The sequence below is a fragment of the Sinocyclocheilus anshuiensis genome, unplaced genomic scaffold, assembly GCF_001515605.1.
Source record: "Sinocyclocheilus anshuiensis isolate Anshui unplaced genomic scaffold, SAMN03320099.WGS_v1.1 scaffold466, whole genome shotgun sequence".
NCBI lineage: Eukaryota > Metazoa > Chordata > Actinopteri > Cypriniformes > Cyprinidae > Sinocyclocheilus > Sinocyclocheilus anshuiensis.
In genome coordinates this window covers 1,843,594-1,864,197 of record NW_015544159.1, presented here as the reverse complement: position 1 = coordinate 1,864,197, position 20,604 = coordinate 1,843,594, and the positions used below count along the sequence as shown (strand labels likewise).

Genomic DNA, 20,604 nt, shown 5'->3' with positions numbered 1-20,604 from the left:
AATCCCTTTTTGCTTAAAACAAGAAAAAATATCTGCCAATGGGGTAAGAAAAATAATCTTAATTCATAGGCAAAACAAGACTATTTTTCTTGCCCCATTGGCAGATATTTTTTCTTGTTTTAAGCAAAAACTAAAACAAATTGTAAAAAAATTATAAGAAAAGCATTTTTTGCAGTGTATTATCAATCAATTATTATATTAATTAAACAACAAATACATCTTAGTGTCTTAATTGTTTAGATTTTTATAATGCATTAGCATGTGTTTGCAGCACAAAATGGGTTGATTTTCGCACTGTCTAAACAGAAACAGCAGACGGACTTATTGAAAAATGCTAATTTGTTCTCTGCCAGCAGGAGGCGCTTTCGGAACGGCATAAATAACGGTTTCCCCGGTAACCGCAGAACACAAATCAGCGCAGCACCGGACTTCGAAACGTGCAGCGCTCGTGTTTATTTAATGAAAGGTGCCTTTTGAAGTTTAATAGTCACATTAAGCTACATTTCAATTCTTGTCTTACCGACTTTTTAAGGACCCACGGAAACCCTGATAAAAAAAACAACGGAAACAGTGTAAAAGTAGGGCAGCAACAGGGTGCTATGCTTTGTAGAAAATGTAAAAGGGGAACAAAAGAAATTTGATTTTTTAAGGTTTAAAATATATGCCGTTATCTTAATAGTAAATATTTCCACATAATATTTTAATAATTAGCTTTGGATTTAGTAAAATAACAATATAAAAGCTACTTATTTGGTAACATGTCTAATATTACTATAATAAAACAAGGTCATTATATTTAGGGGTCCTTGGGCATGTTTTTTTTTTTGTCTTTTTGTTGTCCGCTATAGGGCAGCTGTACATCCCATCAATTCAAAAAGATATAGCAACCTGAATCAGAATAGGCTCTGTACTCAGTTTGGTGGATATAACACAATAACAGTTTGTCAAGCCACTATAATGATGTTCAATGATGAAAGCTCTGAAAATTACCGAAGTCAGAGAGGCAGTACAATCGGCCACCAAAAGATAGCGTGTTTCCGTTGTCTTCACTCCTGGGTGGACTTAAGCCTTTCCAACGGGCAAGTTGTTCAAGAATCTGAGATGGTTTGAGTTGATCGCGCCACTGGTTTGTTCCAGAACTATTTAATGAATAACACCATTAAATCAACTAATGCCTCTACAGTTGTCCTCAAAGAAAATACTAAGTTTACATTAAAGTGTATGGGTCTCACATGCAGTATGTCTGGGCTAAACCACAGTAGGAACCAAAGCGAGAAAGAAGGCGGTTCTCCAAGTCAATCACCGTCTCCCCAACTTTCTCATCACGGCTGAGCAAATCAAAGTCATAGACGGCAATTTTCAGGTCTTTGTCTTGTGGAAGGAAGCATGTAATTTCAAACATCCTGTTGAGAGACAGAAAACTTAGTCTTCTTCGACAATATGATACATGATAAACTCTCAATAAATCTATGGCATTACCTTCCAAACACTGGGTTAAGAGTGTATGGTACATAGTTGTCTCTGTCATCAACAGACTTTTTCCCCAAAGAGATTTTAATGTATGGGTCACACTGAAATGAAAAGGACCTTTTAATAAAAATGAATTCTTGAAATTGTGCAGCTGAAACTCAAAATTAGTTCTGATGTTCCTTAAAATGCTGAATGAAATCAAGTACTTTGCCATTGTTGTCTTTGGGTTGCATGTCGATGGCTTGAACCACATAGATTCTGACCACACACTCCTGAGAGATGCTGTCGGGCAGCTCTATGAACTGACGAGGCGGAGGGGGCACCCCTGGGTCATCTGGCAATGGGTACATCTTAAAGGAGCCCTGAAAACAATCAAACTACATCATTTATTTTACTTAAATTAAATTAAATTATTTATTTAAATCTCGCAGCATCTCCATTGTTAAAGGCCAACTAACAGGCGAGCGGTTCTACATTAGTAACGAACCAATCCCAACAGTCCTAGAGAAGTCCATCAAGAGCCTCGGACGATGGTATAATGCAGACCTCAGAGACACCCAGCAACTGGAACAACTCCGGCAGGACACTGCTAATGGCCTCAGGCAGATTAACAACACGGAACTCCCAGGGAAACTGAAGCTCTGGTGTTTCCAGTTCAGGTTACTACCCAGACTCCTGTGGCCGTTGACCATGTACGAGGTCTCGCTAACCCATGCCAATCAACTGGAAAGGCTAGTGAACTCTCATGTGAGGAAAAGGCTTGGACTTTCGAAGTGCCTCAGTAGTGTTGGACTTTACAGCAAAGGAGCCCTGTCACTTCCAATTTTTAGGCTGGCTGAAGAGTTCAAATGTGCCAAGGTGAGACTGGACATGTCCCTTAGTGACTCCAGAGACCCCATAGTGAGAGGTGCCGCTCTTACCCTAGCAACAGGGAAGAAGTGGACCCCAGCCACATCTGTGCAACAGGCCAAATCTGCTCTCCGCCTTCGTGACATAGTGGGTCACGTTCAACAAGATAGAGGAGGCCTTGGCCTTGGAACAGCAACACCTCTCTGGCAAAAGGCTTCTACAACAGAATGCCAAACCATGGTGGTAGAGGAGGTGCGACGACAGGAGGAGGCAGCCAGGCGTTCCAGAGCAGTAGCACAAGCTAAACAGGGTCGCTGGATGGGCTGAGAGGATGTCGAAGAGAGGAAATTCACATGGAGCGATCTCTGGACCATGGAATCCAACAGGCTGAGCTTCATTGTCCAAGCCACGTACGATGTTCTGCCCTCTCCTATAAATTTGCAGTTATGGCTCGGAAAGGATCCATCTTGCCCCCTGTGTGCAGCCCCAGCAACCCTCAAGCACATTTTGGTTGGTTGTAGGACCAGCCTCATCCAAGGCAGGTACACGTGGAGACACAACCAGGTTCTCAGGTGTTTAGCCGATAAGCTTGAGTGCAGGAGGGTATCCAGCAATGCCCAACCCCTCAACAACCAGGGTGCGCGCCAACACCTACCAACATTTGTTCGAGAGGGGGACAAGCTGAGAATTCGTCCATCAATCCCTGATTTAGGCCCACTAAACATGGCCAGGGATTGGCAGATGAAAGTGGTTTTGGATCAAAAGCTCACTTTCCCCTCAGAGATCGCAACGACCACTCTGAGACCAGATCTTGTTCTCTGGTCTAACTCCTGCCAGCTTGCTTATATTATCGAACTTACAGTACCCTGGGAGGACGCTGTTGAGGAAGCTTATGAGCGAAAGAAACTGCGATATTCCAACCTAGCAGCTGAGGCAGAGGATAGAGGCTGGAAGATAAAGGTGCGCCCGGTGGAGGTGGGGTGTAGGGGCTTTGTAGCCAAGTCAACATCAAAGATCCTTAGGGAGATTGGAGTCAGGGGTCAGGCTCATAGACGAGCAATCAAAGAGCTGGCCGACACAGCCGAGAGGACCAGTCACTGGCTGTGGATGAAAAGGAGTGACACCAGATGGACTGCTAAGGCAAACAGCTAACCATGTGACACACATCCAGGCCTGATCAACCTGTGGTGGGCCTGCCTCAGCAGAGGGTGTCTTGTGATAAATGGCCGAAACACCCCATGATGCTGAGGTACACAACTGATGATGTGTCCTGGTGATAAAGCCTTATAGCAGCCATTTTTCTTCAAGAACTCACCAGGGAATCAGTATCGGTGTAACACTAGGGACTGTAACACCTAGTCCTTTATTGAATCTTACACAACCAAGAACAGAAAAAAATCATAAGGTGCGACTTAAACAGCATTACATTTATTCTTAAAGCAAATTAATAAGACATCTTGCCTTGATTTCTCCAACTACAGCGGGGTCATCATCGTCACTTTCATTTTTACCACGATGCAATTTGAAGGTGTTGCAGAAATCAGTGAGACCCATGAACTGTTTTACACTTTCAAGCTCATGGTCATATACCTATGAAAACCAACAGAAGAGAACCTCACTACAAATACTAAATACAACAACTCCACTAAAAATTAACCTTCGTGGATTCAAATTCTCCAGCGTGTATTTGTAAAATAAGTGAATAAGTTAAATAATAAGTGAAATAAGTTCACCCAACAATAAAAATGCGTCATAATTTACGTACACATTGTTCCAAACATCTGAATATTGTACTGGTTGCTTTCAAGCTTCAAAAAAGACACAAAAGCACCATGACAGAAGTTCTGTATAGATATATAAATATAGTATAAGTATTCTGAAGTCATACAATAGCTTTGTGTGATGAAAAAATCTGTCCCTCACACAAAAAATGTAAGGCTTCAAAAGACTAGAATACATGAGTTGTATGGACTACTTTTGTGATGCATAAAAGCCTTTGTTCCTATTCATTGTAACAGCATGGAAAAGAGTAACCAGCACATTAATTAAGAAGAAAAAGTCACATGCGTTTGGAACGAATTTTACTTTCTGGGTGAACTATTCCTGTAACATTGTAGTAACATTACTAAATATATTTCTAGATTTAAGGTATTTATTAATTTAATATTAAATAAATATGTATATCTACAATGTTATCATATAGTTTAGACAGAATTCACACCTCCAATGTGTCATAACCTTTGTCAAGGTATGGGCGGCATTTCTCACTCTCTCCAACAGAAGCATAAAACTTACTCCACCAATCAACAGTCTCTTTCTCCTGTAATGTAATGACAAAATGGATAGTTTCATCCTCATGATAGAGCTAAAATACAGATATGATGATAAATGATTTAAAACCAGAGCTTAAGTGGAAAGTGTGTCTATCACAGAACTCACCTTCTCGCGCTGTTGAAACCAAGAAGTGGATACATTGAACAAACACACACACACACACACTATTCATTAAGATTTGGTAAGCAGGAATATTATTAGGCTTGTAAAAGCTCTTACATCCCATTTCTGTCCCATTTTCAGTCTAATTTCAACTTACTTTATCAGTACAGCATGACCCCAATCATCATTAAAAGACTAATCACATTAAAAGATTTATCTAAATCTAAGTAAAAAGGAATGTAAATTTAATATACATTTTAAAAAGCCTTAAATCTGACAAAAATGTATACAAGTTTACTTAATACTTTTCAACACGATTAAAAGCCTATAGTACACACACAGGAGTGAGCTTTAATTAATTAATTCAATAAAAGTTCGTATGATTCCTTATAGAGCAAGTCAGCTGCAAATCACCTGATTGGGAAATGAGATTGATCATTTTGAGAACAACCGATTGATTTGATATTCCCCCAATTTAACCCATTTGTAACTACAGAAGGTGAAGATTCACTTAATCAGCCTCAAAGTTTTCAGGCATTTTGATTAAAGTGCCTTATTTCTATACATACTTGAATGTGACTAGCAGTTGCCATTTTGTCAACAGCAGCTGAGATGCCATAAAAATACTGAAATTCACAAAGTAGGTGCAAATTTATACAGATGTGTGTACCAGTGTCCATTACACAGAGTTCTCTCACAAGGTGAGACTTTAGTTCCTAAGCCTACCAAATCAAGTGACTTGGTACCAGTACCTGAGCTTCTAGAAGATGCTGTCTGCCGTCATCTATGTTTACATGGAGGTCTCTAGGAGAAGCTGCCATCAAAGCCACTGCAGGAAAAGGGAGAATTTTGTAAGAATGCTAATAAATATTTTTTTTCAAATTTGCATTTCCATAAATTTGCTGTACAACAGAGTTAAAGCGACTATACATGGTTACATATTTGACAAAATCAATTAGAATTGAGTATGCAAATAGAATAAATAAATGACCAACCACAATTTAGCATGCAATTACTACAAAAAAAAAAAAAAAAAAAAGAGGTTTACACCAAGCAAAATGTATAGCCCACCTAAAGCTGAAGTTATCTTCAAAACCATTTTTGATTTGATTAAAACCAGAATTTAAGGAATACCAATACAATGTTGCCTTTCACACTCAAGCATTTGTTTGTGATACTGGTTTGTAATATTTGGTGTTTGTAACTCTCCTTCAACAAAAACAGAAAAAGAATCAGTCAACAGAAATGTGTAAAAAGTAATGTACCTTTTGAAGACATGGCCACTTCTGCAATTGTGGCATAAGGATCACATCGAAACTCTTCTAGGGAACTGATGGTGCATTGACCCACCACGGGTTTCCGTCCAAAGGGTCTGTGGTCGATGACTTTCAGCACTACAGGGGGAGTATACATCTCTTCTTTGGGTAGAAGCTAAAGACACAAAACAAGATGCTAAAGACATATAGTCTATGGCCTCAGAAAAAAAAACAGTTTGGACACTTAAACCACATTTAAATATGAATGTCATCGCATTCGACAGCAAAATATCAAAGCAAGCAGCCTTTATTTTAAAGAATGACTGCACCTTTTCTCCACAGGTACATATGGATGCTCACCACTTTTAATAAGAGGACATTTCCTGGAAAATTAGGGCACTTCTTCATGTTTTTGATGACAGCTGTCTGAACTTTCTCTTCTCCGCACTCCACCACCAGAATGGGTGACGTCACCGGAGCCAGCTGATACGTCTTCATGTTACGCAATCCCCATGCTAGAACCTGCATCCAGCAAAACAACAAAAATGTCAAAAACACCTGAATACTTCAATCTAGCGCTTTTCTGCACTTACGCACAAGTTTACTGTCGGGTTAGGACAAATATGACTTCCTAGTGTAAATATGGGTGATTGTGTGTGTCACTTCAATAAATTGCCTTTTTTGACTAGAGATGAAGTTTTAATAGTACACCGTCTCAACATAATAATTAAAGGATTAAAGGGAATTTCGATTCTGCATGATTTGACCTTGACAAGTCCAAACAGTGAGAAAACACACACAGCCGAAACTGACCTCTATGGCAGTGAGTTGCACAACAGGTCGCACCCCTTGAGGTACCATATAGAGTTTCTCTCCTCGTTTGGGGGGAACAAGAGGAAGTTCAGTGTCATTTCCCTAGAGTAGGCAACATAAGAATTTTCAAGAAGAAGAAGAATTGAATCACAAAGCAGCCACTGACGTGGTTAAATAGACCTAAATTTCATTAAGGACCACACCTTGGTCTTCAGAATGAGCTCTGCAGCCACCAGAACCTCCCCAGCAGGAGCATTTTTGTGAATTACAGGCTCCCAGAGGAGTTTAGGGGATCCATCCATACCTGAAGTCAACTTCACCAATGGTACGCATGTACTTCTGCCAAGCATTTCATCCTTACCCTACCAGGATGGACAAAATGCAAATAATTCACTCTGTGGGGACACTTGCATACTAAAGGGCAAGTATATACACATTAGCTAGTATTTGTCAGGTTTACCGGTAAACTAAAAAAATCTGTTTATATGCTATATGTTATTATTTAAATAAATTGTCTATAAACTTTTAATTAATTCTACAAAAATGATCTTTTGTTTTGTAACAATTTAAAATTATGAGTGAACTATTTCTTTACATTTAATAAGCATCCTGGGACAACCTGAGAAGCTGTTAGTGGCGGCATAAAGAAATCAGACTAACCACTTGATCGCTGTCAAAGATTTCCATAACCACAACAGGTGGATTTTGAGCAACAGACTGGGGATCACCATAGATCTCCACATTTTTAAAAATAAGAGTCTGATCCCATGTTGGATTCAAGGTACTTCGGACTGTCTCTGTTGTTTGGCTGTGATGCAAAAATGACACATGGACGTATGGATCTGCAATTTAAACCAATATGATTTTAGTTATAATAAAAGCCTGGTCAATTTTACAGATAATTAAAAGTCATATCAGCAATATCACAACTGCTATAATACCTGAGAAGCTGTCTTTGTCAAGAGAAGTAAGGTTTCTGGCTTGGTAAACATAGACTCTCAAGTGGTACGCGTTGGATTCTGCAAGAAAAATCAGGTTCAACTTTAATAAAATGGATATTCTGGTAACAGGAAAAAAAAGAGAAGATTTTTCTGAAATCTCTGTCCTTAATGAACTCACGGTCATATGTGCACGATATAGTCGGTGTGTTGGCTCCAAACTGCTTAACGGAAGTTTCTGCTTTATTGCCTTTTTCATCACCTTTAGATTCCATGTCGACTCCCTGTCAAGCAAATCAGCAGTGAAGAGGTCATTATATGGCTAACAAAAAAACAGGATAAGTATATAAATTAATATAAAAATTAGGCAGCTTTGATGCTAACCAGAGCTCCCTCCAGTTTGAAAATGGCCGAGGCTCCAACCCGATCAGCAGGTGTCATCTTCCTTCTCCAACGCCGCCGACGGAACGTGTCAGAAGATCGCTGCTGCCTGTGGAACTTCCAGCCAATGAGTGAGGAGTATTCCCATCCCTCTGCATCTCCTGTATCCTTCTTCTGCATGTCAAACAATTAGGAAATACACATTATAAAAGCACTATCTAACATTTGATCCTAATTAACTTTGAAAAGTCTTTTAAAATGCACTTGCATCAGCAGCTGTTTTGGCACCAGGAATCCTTTTGCGAGGTCGGATCATTCTTCTGCGACGATGAATGTGGTACATCTTCTCAGTTGCCACCCAGGATTTGGGCTTATCATCAGGCGGAATAGTGACGCCATATTCCCAACCTAAACTTATAAATACACATCATATAACTGCACAGCCTAAAGATTTAAATTGGATGAACTAAACGAGTTTTAATCATTACTGTATGGACTTGCTATTGCCAATAGATATGCAGACACGCTGATGTGAGCATGTAAGATATGCTGATGCTGCATGAACAAACATGCATAAATCCAAGAGCAAATCTTGACAGGTGGAGCTGGAGGAGGTGGACAGTTTCAGAGGATCTTTGATAACGCGCTGCAGGATCAGCTTACAGCTAACACTTGAACCAGACTATTTAAATGTTGAGCAAGCAAACTTATTGGCCATAGAATCAAACGGAGTCCAATCAATCTGTGCCATGTAGTAAATGATATGATTGTTAGCAGATTGCATGTAAAGGACCCTAACAGCCTATGTCATCTAGAGTTTCATACCAAACTTCCATGACATGTGTTAATGTGCTGTAGTGTGAATATGTAAAATTTATTGTAGATAAATTCTAGAAAATTAAGTGCCAGTCTGTTTCTTAAAGCTAATGCATGACTTCAGAAGACTTGAAATATTGCACAAGTCAAATGGTCTACTTTATTGTGTTTCTTCCTCCATTTTAAAGGCCGCCTCTGGTCACTGTACATTTTCCTTTCATCAAAAAGAGCAGTGAACATTCAGCTAAACTTTATTTTTTCTGCTCCACAGAAGAAATTACATGCAGATGAGTAAATTGTAAACTCTTTTTAAATGAAATATTTTTTAAAAGCAGCTCAATTGTTAAGAACACATCGCAAGATTCCTAAACAAAGTACAATGGCAGGCTCACCTTTTTCATCGACAGCACGGTTGCCATCAAAAGTCCAGTTATCCTCCCACTTCCAGCCAGGAGGGCATTCAATCTCTGTAGGGCCCTGAACCTTTTCTCCATTCTGTAAATAAAGGATAATAATGAGGAATAACAGGATTTTTGAGAGATACTATAAACTTTTCTTTCTTTGTTTCACATGTAGGAGTAGTACCATAGAGGCTGTTTAAATAGAATAAATGAATGAACGAATGGCTTGATTAGACATCTGATATGAGCCCAAGGATTGGGAGGTGCTTTTACCACATCAGTGTAAGGCTCTGCTGCAAGCTTCCATTCTCCTCCTGGTAATCGAGTCTCGTTCTCATAGACCTCATCCACGAACTCTGTGTGTCCTGCATCAGCCTCAGTCAGCAGACTACACGTCCACCCAAGAAAAACATAATTTTTGACTAGACTGTAACTTTTTTGAAGTAAATATGAGTGTAGGTTGTCAATGCAAAACTCGCCACCATTATGCTAGGTATTGTGTGTGGTGTTGGGGGGGTTTCTGACCCGGGCATTGATATATAGTAATGGCTATACCATAAGAGGTGCAGAACTAAAGGCCTGTTCACATCAACACACAAAAATGTGGTCAGATTTTTCCATTCAATTCGTCTGCTTAAATGGATGCATTAAAAAAAGCAGGCAGGCTGAATGAGTATTCACTCTCTGACAGTAGGTGGCACTTATAAAAAAGCAGGTACACAAAATAGCACTGCATAGCCGTTTCTAACCCACCTGACACGGAGAAGTAAGTAAGTCATACATGCTTCAAATAGCCATTCAGATTTTTGCATTCGCTATGTTTATCAAACAACACCAAATACAAGCATTCAGAGACAAGAAAGACAGTTCTGGATTCTTCCTCTGCTATTGACTGTCGCTTGGCAAAATAGTCTGTCCATGAGCACCACCAAGTTGTATTGTAGTTTTATGTAACAGCAGCAGCTCTGGGCATGTGACCAAAAGCGCAAATCTTGCTGGTTGGCCAGATTTAAAGAAATTAGAACACCTCTCCATAAAATGCAAATGTTTTTGACAGGCTGAAAAGACACAGGAGGGTTAATTTATTCGAACAGCTGTTCATATCACATTTGCGTCAGTTTTGACCTGGAAGTGGTATATAACATTTTTTAAAAACATCCATCATTTTTAGTAGATTAAAAAAAACTTTGCATATGGGTTAAGACCATTAAAATACATGTCATTTACTTTTTTCAGATTTTTTAAAATAATTTAAGAGATATAACCATTTAAATTAAACTGTCACAACTTTCACATTCAGGTCAGTTTTGACTGTGAACTGTGGTTTTACACATGAAATATTATTTTATTTTATTTTTTCAAACTTCCAGTATCTCACACACAATTCTAAGACTGAATTTTGTTGGTAAATTTGAATATGCACATAAAAAAAACATATAAAGAGAAAAAACATGTAAGTGACATAACAAATAAACTATATCTAGTGAACTACAACCCAAAGGGGTGTAGAGCAAAAGTTCAAAGACCAAACAGTTTCATTTTGAAAAAGGAAAGAGTTAAGAAAGTGGACAAGTCCACATTTCACTCTATTGCCACCTATTGATGAAGCACAGCACATTCAGGCTGTTGATCATCTTTTTCATCCGAAAAGTGAAAGTTTATGCCAGTAAAATTAATATGTTTTGTTAAAAAAAACATATGTAGGTTTCAAATTCATTCAATCCAATGAATACTGGTAATTATCAGTTAATATAATCTTATAAATTTCATATAATAATATATTGAAATAAAATTTCTCACGAATACTGAAAAAATATATTTTTGTCTTGCATCACAGTTTTGCTGTAGTTTTTAAAAATTCAGAAATTCCAAATTTTATAATTCATAAAAAGGGGGTAAATGTAGTATTAACGTAGTGTTAACATAGTAACATTAACATGGTAACATTCAAAATTTTTTGCACAATCACTCACAGATATAATGTGTTTTAGTCAAAAAATAAATACATTTAATAATGTGACTCTTTTATAAGCTCACATTTAACCGGGTCAAAACAGACCCAGGAATGCGAAAGATGTGTACAGATTTTTAATGTGACAGGAGAGTTAAAATGTTTATTGCACTGAATTTTCACACATGTACTGGTGTGAACAGGCCTTTAGTTTAACATTTAGTGTTGCTAGTTTGTTCAAACGTTTACCCCTAATTGTGAGAAATAGCAATAATGATGCTTGGAAACGTCATTAATAATTTGCCAGCTATTTCCAAATGTTTGTGTTGAGGGTATAGAACAACTCACGTTTTCTCTGGATCAACACACCAGTCACCTTCCCACTCCCAGCCAACAGGGGGCAAAAAATACTCCTGCTTCAGCTTCACTTTGCCTGTGACATCAGAAAACTTGCTACGATTAAGCAGACCAGTGGTGCCCCATTTCCCCAGAACCTGAGCCTGGTTTTCATACTGCGAAAGAGACAATGGATGAACATTAGCTCCTTACTCAAGAGTCTATCTCTCCAGACCTAAAACCATAAAAAAAACAATATTTACCAATTCTGCAAATACATTGAACATTCCGTCTGCATAATGATTGAACTTCTTTTCTTCTGTTGCCAGCCCAAGCCACATGTTCACACGTAACTGGACGGGAATTTTCAAACCATTTTTGTTGTCCATGGGATACTGTTGGGAAACGGTCATTATGGGATACTTTTCATGGAGCAAAATGTAAAAGTTTTTTTTTTTTTAAAAAGCAGCATGAAACAAACTCTCAATACCTTCATAAAGACAGTCTGGGTCTTTCCGCAGTATTGACCACATGCCTGCTCACTGTAGGATGAATAGAGCACTTGATGGGCTGGGATGCGAGTGTACACTACCCTCTTCTCTCCTCTCAACATCCAGATAATCACATCAGGCATGCTGATCTGAGACTTTGAAAAAAAAAAAAAAAAGATGCTCCACGATTAATGTTGATACAAATTATGTTTAAATAGTCAGATTCTATTAGTCGGACCAACAAGAATTAGCTCAAGTTCTAATCTAGCACTAGTCTCTGACCGTCTAAAGTATACTGTACACAAAACATTAGCATTGGAAATCGGGGTGCACCAGTTTGCCTGGAGTTGTTTACTAGGCACCATAATGACAAAATGAGTGCTTTACAGGAAGAAGTTTGTCAGGTTTGTGGCATCAAATCTTTAAGAGGTTCAGAGTTTTGTTTAAGGTTCATAGTAGCAGCTAAATATTCACGATCAGAACCTTATATTCCATGTTGAAGTGATATCTTTGAAAAAATCATGCTTCTTTTAGCTGGTCTAATATCGTCATAGGCATAATAACTAAAACCACATGTAAAAACAGACATGTCTAAGCAGCCGGTTCTTAGTTAGACTAAGTAGCAATGTGGACTGGACTTTGTCAATAGTGAAAAGTCTGGCTATGTGAGACTTTTTTTTTTTTTTAATACATCGGTAGCAACCTAAGGAATGCATCAATATTAAAATTTAAAAAAAGTTAAATCAAAGATGTCCTAAGACAAGAACGCATTTTGGTTTTAGGTTTTAGGAAACTTTTGAGAAAGGTTTATATATATATCTACTTTGTGTATCCCTGATTGTAGCTCCATTCCTACACAGGATAAAAAAAAAAAACCTCTTCAGCGAGTTGCTTGAGTTTGTCCAGCCAGCCTTCAATGATGCTCAAGCACTTTTTAACATCTGTGGCTTCCTCAAACAAGTGTTTCGCTCCCTTCATGATGTTCTTCAGAGCACTGTCCCGCAACAACTTCATCTGAATATCCAGGGCTGTGAGATTGGGCTTCCCCTCCAGGTCAGGAATTTTGACACTTGAGGACACAGGAGTTTGTATTAGTTAAAACATGTATGACAAAAATAACCACCTCTTTGCCCTTAGCAATGCATGTAGTGACATCTTGATTGTTGATCTAAAAAGATCTAAAGTGGATATTACCTGCTGATATCTTCCATTAACTGATTCATAAGCTTTAGCCAGATTTCTACTAGTCTTTCATCTGTAGCTTTGGACTGTACTGCAGACTTTAACGCACTGAGGTTTGTTTGCTGCAAAAGGAGGAATCGTATTGAAAGATTTGATGCACAAAGAATGAATTTTATTCATATATGTCCACTAAAATCAACACTTGATTACTAATGTAAAATTTGGATTACAGTGCCCCTATCATGCCATTTTTAAGGTTCCTAATATTGTTTTGGGAGTCTCCAACAATAGGTTTACATGCATGCAGCCACACCTTTCAGTGAGCCTACTCTGCTCTGATTGGTCAGATGGCCCAAGTCTGTTGTAATTGGCATGTCGCAAACGATACACCCATTGCCATATTTCCAATGCTCGATAGAACATCGGTTATATATATCATACTTCCAGGTTGCGATTCAGTGGAATCCAGCTGGCCCAAATAAACTGGGTACCGAGCCATTTTTCAAGAGCAAGCGTTTTGTGAATCCCAAACATTTTGTGAACTCCCCGAGATTAGAGAAGCAGTTGTCAGTAAAATGACGGGAACACAAAAAAGATTGGAGTTGTACTGCTGTGCTACAGTGGAAAGAATGAATTTTAACCACCAATTCTTTGCAGTCTCATCTCTCGGAAGTGAAAACAAAACAAATTTACTTTCACATCATTGGACAAAGTGTGTTCTCGACATGATGTTAACATACGAACAAGCTACAGTGTTTGAGGGCAGGGAGTTGTTCGCAGCCGACCAACGTAGAACATAGCAGGCATTATGCAAATGTGTTACCCATGACATGTAGCCATCACGGAAGTGGGATTCTAATTACTGACGACTCGTTTAGGCTGTTCAGAGTCGATTCTTTCTTTTAGGAGACAATAACTTTATTTATCGTGCACTTTCGGCTTTACAACTCTGCAGATTATTTACATTCACATACAGCTACATGAAAACCAATATTCGAAAGGGCATAATAGGGGCACTTTAAGCAAAACAAGTTGAGAACCACTGTTACATCGCCATTCAAAAGTTTGGGATCAGTAAGATTTGTAATGTTTTTTTAAAGAGGACTCTTCTGCTCATCAAGGTGGCATTTATTTGATCAAAAATGAAGAAAAAAAAAAAAAAACAGTAATACTGTAAAATTTTATCACCATTTAAAATAATGGTTTTCTATATTAATATACTTTAAAATATAATTTATTTTTGTGATGCAAAGCTGATTTTTCATCATCACTACTCCAGTCTTCAGTGTCACATGATCCTTCCGAAATCATTCTAATATGCTGATTTATTATCAATATTGGAAAAAGTTGTGCTGCTTAATGCTTTTTTTGCAACCGGTGATACTTTTTTCAGGATTCTTTGATGAATAAAAAGTTGAAAACAACAGCATTTATTTAAAATAGAAATCTTTTCTAACAATTTAAGTCTTTATTATCACTTTGTATCAATTCAACACATCCTTTCTGAATAAAAGCATTAATTTCTTTAAAAAATAAAATAAAATAAAATACTGACCCCAGACTTTTGAACGGTAGTGTATATTGTTACAAAATAATTCCATTTGAAATAAATGCAGTCCTTTTTAACTTTATTCATCAAATAATACTGAAAAAAGTGTCACAGGTTCCAAAAAAATATTAAGCTGCACAACAGTTCAGTTTCCAGCACTGATAATAAATCAGCATATTAGAATTATTTCTGAAGTATCATGTGACACTGAAGACTGGAGTAATGATGATGAAAAATCAGCTTTGCATCACAGAAATAAATTATATTTTAAAGCCATTATTTTAAATGGTAATAATATTTTACAATATTACTCTTTTTCTGTATTTTTGGTTAAATAAATGCAGACTTGATGAACAGAAGAGACTTCTTTAAAACACATTAAAAATCTTACTGATCCCAAACTTTTGAACAGCAGTGTATAAGAAGTATACTGATGTGAATAGAGAGTGTGTACCGCTAGAAACTTTAAAATGTCATACAAAACATTTACTTACCAACCGGTTAGATATATACAGAATGATGTTCAGTGAGTCTAACCGGTGACTGATATCCTCCCAAAAGGACGTGATGGCAATCACAGGCTTAGTGTCGGCCCAGGGCAGGTAGTAGTAATTATTACCTGGAAAAAAAACAACAATCTTAACACCACAGATCCTATTTCATTTACTCAGTATCTTTATTACACCCCAAATCCTTCAAAATGTGCATCACCATCAAAAACAGCACAGCTGTACTGTGTGGTCGACGCCAGAGGTTTGCATGTTAGGTCATTCTTGTTGCCATAGTTGCCAATGCTAACTTCAAACTGAATGGGCTCCCCTGGTTCTTGGATCATAGTTGCACTATGAAACACTGCACATAGACAATACTTCCTTCTACGCTGGTATTTCTATTCAAAGAAAAGGAACACAAACCGTAAATAAAATATTCTGGTGGAAAAACTGCTTTGTATGAAAACTCAACAAAGAGCCTCACCTGAACTACCAAGATATCATCGCTTGATATTTCTTCCACAGACTTGTCAGCCTTTCCATCAAGTTTAGTAGAGAGTTCAACAAGAATTCTGCCTCGGTAAGCCACCCCTTCACCCTGCAAATATATACAAAACTTTCAGCCTACTTGAAATGCATTTTTGCTGCAAATAAATCCTCAATACTTGGGAATGGAAATATATCAAATTCATCACTGGCACTTGCCTTGCCTAAATTAAGGTCTTCATATGGGTCAGATAAGCCAGAGAACTCTCTCGGGCTGCCAAACAGATTTATATAGCAAGGCCCAAAAGCAGGCAGGAAGCCCATCTCAGAATTCTCAGTCTCTCCTGTGAAAAAAAACACAATCAATAAAAATGTTTCCAGTGACATGATAATAGTTGGATGTTAGAGTGAGGTTTGTTAAAGCATCCCAAACGCAGAGCTCCTTAAATTAGTATTTTGATTAGTATTATAAATTATTTGAAGTGATTTTTAAAAAAGTGCAGAAATTTCATTATATACACACACATTCATGCTGTGATTTTAATTCTATGGATAAACAATGTTATTGATGGATGTTGGCATAATATGATTCTACACAAATGAAATATTTTCACAATGACAAGACGTATACTACCAGCCAAAAAAATTTTTTTTAATGTTTTTAAAATAGGTTTCTTATGCTCACTAAGACTGCATTTGTTTCATCAAAAATAAAAAGAGTACTATAGGGAAATATTATTACAACTTAAAACACTTTGTTTCTATTTGAATATATTTTAAATGTAATTTATTCCCTTGATGGCAAAGCTATATTTATTATATTACTCCAGTCTTCAGTGTCACATGATCCTTCAGAAATCATTCTGTTATGCTGATTTGGTACTCAAAAAGCATTTCTTCTTCCTATCAATATTGAATAAAAACATAAGAGACCTCTTTCAAAAACATTTAAAAAATCTTAACTCCAAACTTTTGACCGGTAATGTAATTGAGATGCTTAATTAAGCCATGCCATTTTATTTAGGTGATTAAGGTTATCATGAATTGCATAATTTCATTTCTTGGTGTGCGACATGATGCATAACATGCCAAAAATAGCATAAGTGCTCTGCGCTTATGCTAATTTGAAGAGCGTGCACAGGCATTCATAGTAAGCGCAAAGTAACTGCAAACCCATGGGTACCAAATCCTTTCAGACCACTATGAATAATGGTTGGTTTGAGAGAACAACGTGATTAATAAAACTTAAAAGAATTGCATGTTAACTAGAGTTTTTTTAATTCCTATATTGTGTGTTTGGACACAAGGGATTGCAGATCTGGAATCAGCACATATATTCAACCTTCATCTGCTGAAAACTCATCTTCTGCATGATCCTCTATCACAAAGAAAACAAATAAAAATGAATAAAATGTTTCATAGTACATTTTCAAAAGATCCGGACATGACCCCTGCATTAATAAATAAAAAGTTTTACATGAAAACTATTTGTGTATACAGTCATTTATACCTTCGGTTTCACCACCAGAGGATGCTACTTTGGTCAGATCCAGATACGTGGTTCCTATGGCATCATTCCCACTGATGCGATCCCTGAGAAAGAGGGGGAGTCAGCTTAAATGTTCCAGTGTGTCATAGAATCAGTCCAGCTAGGGGCCTTCTCAGTTTTTCCACTGTTCCCTGAGCAGCTGCAGTCTGGTTTATGGGGAGGAATGCATTGTGGGAGAGGGTGGGACAGCACTGCTATGACTCATACTGCCTGCCTGTGTCCTCCCAGCTCAAAACACTGACCAAACTTTAACTCCCAGCTCACATTCCAAGACTAATAACACAGGGAATTCTCTCAACACGAATTTCAAAAGTTCATATCCAATGTGACCAGACAACTTTACCACCACGCTTAGATGCTCACCAGTCAAATACAGTCAGCCTGATTCTTTCACACATGGACGGGAACTGTAAAACAAGTAGCACCAATGGGAAACGTTGAAGGACTAACACATTTAGTGCATAAATAAATCTTTCCCAGTTCAGCCAATTACCTTAACCTGTAGGTTGAGCTGTTGGTTCCACTCTGGGTTTGCGTTTTTCTCAATTATTTGTGTACAGAGCTGAAAGACGTAATTGTAGTCAAGACAAAAAGCAGAAGCAAGAAGTGTGTATGTTTGGGTGGGCTGTACCTTTTTGCCAGCAAACCAGACCTCAACAAATGGATCCACTAGATTTTTCTTGTTTTCTTGACCCCCAAATGCTGCTTTTAAAGTCTGGGTGATGGAATCATCCACTGAAAACAAACATTTCAATGTTACAACTTCTGTCACTTTAAAGTGAAGGTCATTATTTCACAGACTGGGAAAAGAAACTGTTTGGTACTTACTAAATACAACTTTTTTTTTAGTAACGGTTACTTTTATTTACATTTACATCGATAAGTTACTTAAAGAAACAGTTTACCCAAAGATGAAAATTTACTGACCCGTCCAAGACGTAGATGAGTTTGTTTCTTCATCAAAACAGATTTGAAGAAATGAAGCATCACATCACTTTCTCACCAATGGATCCTCTGCAGTGAATGGGTGCCGTCAGAATTAGAGTCCAAACAGCTGATAAAAACCATCACAATAATCCACACGACTCCAGTCTATCAGTTAACATCTTGTGAAGCGTGTGGATTACTTGTGGATTATTGTGATGTTTTTAATCAGCTCTCTGAACTCTCATTCTGACGGCAGCCATTCACTGCAGAGGATCCATTGGTAAGCAAATGATGTAATGCTACATTTACATCTCTTTAAACTCATATACATCTTGGATCGCCTGAGGATGAGTAACTTTTCAAATTTTCATTTTTGGAAGAACTATTCCTTTAACATTTAAATATTCTCAACTACATTCACTAGTTAAGTTACACTAAACAGTTTCTTGACTTATTCAGGAATGCATTGTGGGAGAGGGTGGGACAGCACTGCTATGACTCATACTGCCTGCCTGTGTCCTCCCAGCGCAAAACTCTGACCAAACTTTAACTCCCAGCTCACATTCCAAGACTAATAACACAGGGAATTCTCTCAACACGAATTTCAAAAGTTCATATCCAATGTGACCAGACAACTTTACCACCACGCTTAGATGCTCACCAGTCAAATACAGTCAGCCTGATTCTTTCACACATGGACGGGAACTGTAAAACAAGTAGCACCAATGGGAAACGTTGAAGGACTAACACATTTAGTGCATAAATAAATCTTTCCCAGTTCAGCCAATTACCTTAACCTGTAGGTTGAGCTGTTGGTTCCACTCTGGGTTTGCGTTTTTCTCAATTATTTGTGTACAGAGCTGAAAGACGTAATTGTAGTCAAGACAAAAAGCAGAAGCAAGAAGTGTGTATGTTTGGGTGGGCTGTACCTTTTTGCCAGCAAACCAGACCTCAACAAATGGATCCACTAGATTTTTCTTGTTTTCTTGACCCCCAAATGCTGCTTTTAAAGTCTGGGTGATGGAATCATCCACTGAAAACAAACATTTCAATGTTACAACTTCTGTCACTTTAAAGTGAAGGTCATTATTTCACAGACTGGGAAAAGAAACTGTTTGGTACTTACTAAATACAACTTTTTTTTTAGTAACGGTTACTTTTATTTACATTTACATCGATAAGTTACTTAAAGAAACAGTTTACCCAAAGATGAAAATTTACTGACCCGTCCAAGACGTAGATGAGTTTGTTTCTTCATCAAAACAGATTTGAAGAAATGAAGCATCACATCACTTTCTCACCAATGGATCCTCTGCAGTGAATGGGTGCCGTCAGAATTAGAGTCCAAACAGCTGATAAAAACCATCACAATAATCCACACGACTCCAGTCTATCAGTTAACATCTTGTGAAGCGTGTGGATTACTTGTGGATTATTGTGATGTTTTTAATCAGCTCTCTGAACTCTCATTCTGACGGCAGCCATTCACTGCAGAGGATCCATTGGTAAGCAAATGATGTAATGCTACATTTACATCTCTTTAAACTCATATACATCTTGGATCGCCTGAGGATGAGTAACTTTTCAAATTTTCATTTTTGGAAGAACTATTCCTTTAACATTTAAATATTCTCAACTACATTCACTAGTTAAGTTACACTAAACAGTTTCTTGACTTATTTTTAAACACAAAAACGTACAGTACGATCAAAATTGTCAAACATGAAATACTGGCTGCCTTCTGATTTTTCAGTCATTAGCTTAATTTACATAGACATTGGAGAATCAGGGAAATTATTCGTGTCTCTCAGCAGGGGAGGCATAGTGACTAAACAGTTAATGGCAGGGAATGGTTTTGTGTCAGCTAGTCCAATGCCACCTTGAGGGATCAGGAAGTGACCTAATGTTCACCAGCTCAGCATCCCAAATGTTGCCATTTCCTGGACTTACAATAGAAACCAAAATCATATCACCCCAAAAAGATTGTCCCCTGTGCTGCTGTGTAAGAAATAACTGTAATACTCTGGGGGATGTCCTCAGCCCGAAACACTTTGAGTTTGAGAGTAACCCATCGGAGAGCGACACCAGCGGGCAGCAGCAGGTTACTCTCCACATCATCTTTATCATTGTCCTGCTCCTTCTTTTCCACCTGCCAAATAGACATTAACCAATTGGACCAGTTAATACAGTTTGTTTAGCACAAGCTTACAAATTAAGAATTTTTTTAGTTTCAAAATGACAGGTAGAGAGCAGGTTTAAAAAAAAAAAAAAAAAAAAAAAAA

At 37.8% G+C, this 20,604-nt stretch overlaps 1 protein-coding gene across 1 annotated transcript in view; it reads right to left on the bottom strand.

The window, feature by feature from the left end:
* LOC107695552 (myoferlin-like) overlaps positions 1-20,604 on the bottom strand; it is a 32,555-nt gene that overhangs the window by 4,061 nt on the left and 7,890 nt on the right. The window contains exons 12-44 of the mRNA XM_016495529.1: positions 20,345-20,471; positions 19,252-19,355; positions 19,114-19,182; positions 18,984-19,027; positions 17,357-17,439; positions 16,066-16,190; positions 15,845-15,958; positions 15,581-15,758; positions 15,364-15,488; positions 13,333-13,442; positions 13,015-13,207; positions 12,138-12,293; positions 11,911-12,042; positions 11,660-11,823; positions 9,634-9,748; positions 9,352-9,454; positions 8,412-8,551; positions 8,147-8,317; positions 7,944-8,046; positions 7,766-7,843; positions 7,485-7,666; positions 7,028-7,186; positions 6,825-6,926; positions 6,372-6,533; positions 6,021-6,186; positions 5,508-5,584; positions 4,759-4,767; positions 4,541-4,639; positions 3,781-3,909; positions 1,677-1,832; positions 1,480-1,571; positions 1,233-1,403; positions 991-1,139 (exon numbers count right to left, since the gene is read on the bottom strand). Of these exons, the coding sequence (XP_016351015.1) occupies positions 991-1,139; positions 1,233-1,403; positions 1,480-1,571; positions 1,677-1,832; positions 3,781-3,909; positions 4,541-4,639; positions 4,759-4,767; positions 5,508-5,584; positions 6,021-6,186; positions 6,372-6,533; positions 6,825-6,926; positions 7,028-7,186; positions 7,485-7,666; positions 7,766-7,843; positions 7,944-8,046; positions 8,147-8,317; positions 8,412-8,551; positions 9,352-9,454; positions 9,634-9,748; positions 11,660-11,823; positions 11,911-12,042; positions 12,138-12,293; positions 13,015-13,207; positions 13,333-13,442; positions 15,364-15,488; positions 15,581-15,758; positions 15,845-15,958; positions 16,066-16,190; positions 17,357-17,439; positions 18,984-19,027; positions 19,114-19,182; positions 19,252-19,355; positions 20,345-20,471 (4,087 nt within the window). The remainder of the gene's footprint in view (positions 1-990; positions 1,140-1,232; positions 1,404-1,479; positions 1,572-1,676; positions 1,833-3,780; positions 3,910-4,540; positions 4,640-4,758; positions 4,768-5,507; positions 5,585-6,020; positions 6,187-6,371; positions 6,534-6,824; positions 6,927-7,027; positions 7,187-7,484; positions 7,667-7,765; positions 7,844-7,943; positions 8,047-8,146; positions 8,318-8,411; positions 8,552-9,351; positions 9,455-9,633; positions 9,749-11,659; positions 11,824-11,910; positions 12,043-12,137; positions 12,294-13,014; positions 13,208-13,332; positions 13,443-15,363; positions 15,489-15,580; positions 15,759-15,844; positions 15,959-16,065; positions 16,191-17,356; positions 17,440-18,983; positions 19,028-19,113; positions 19,183-19,251; positions 19,356-20,344; positions 20,472-20,604) is intronic.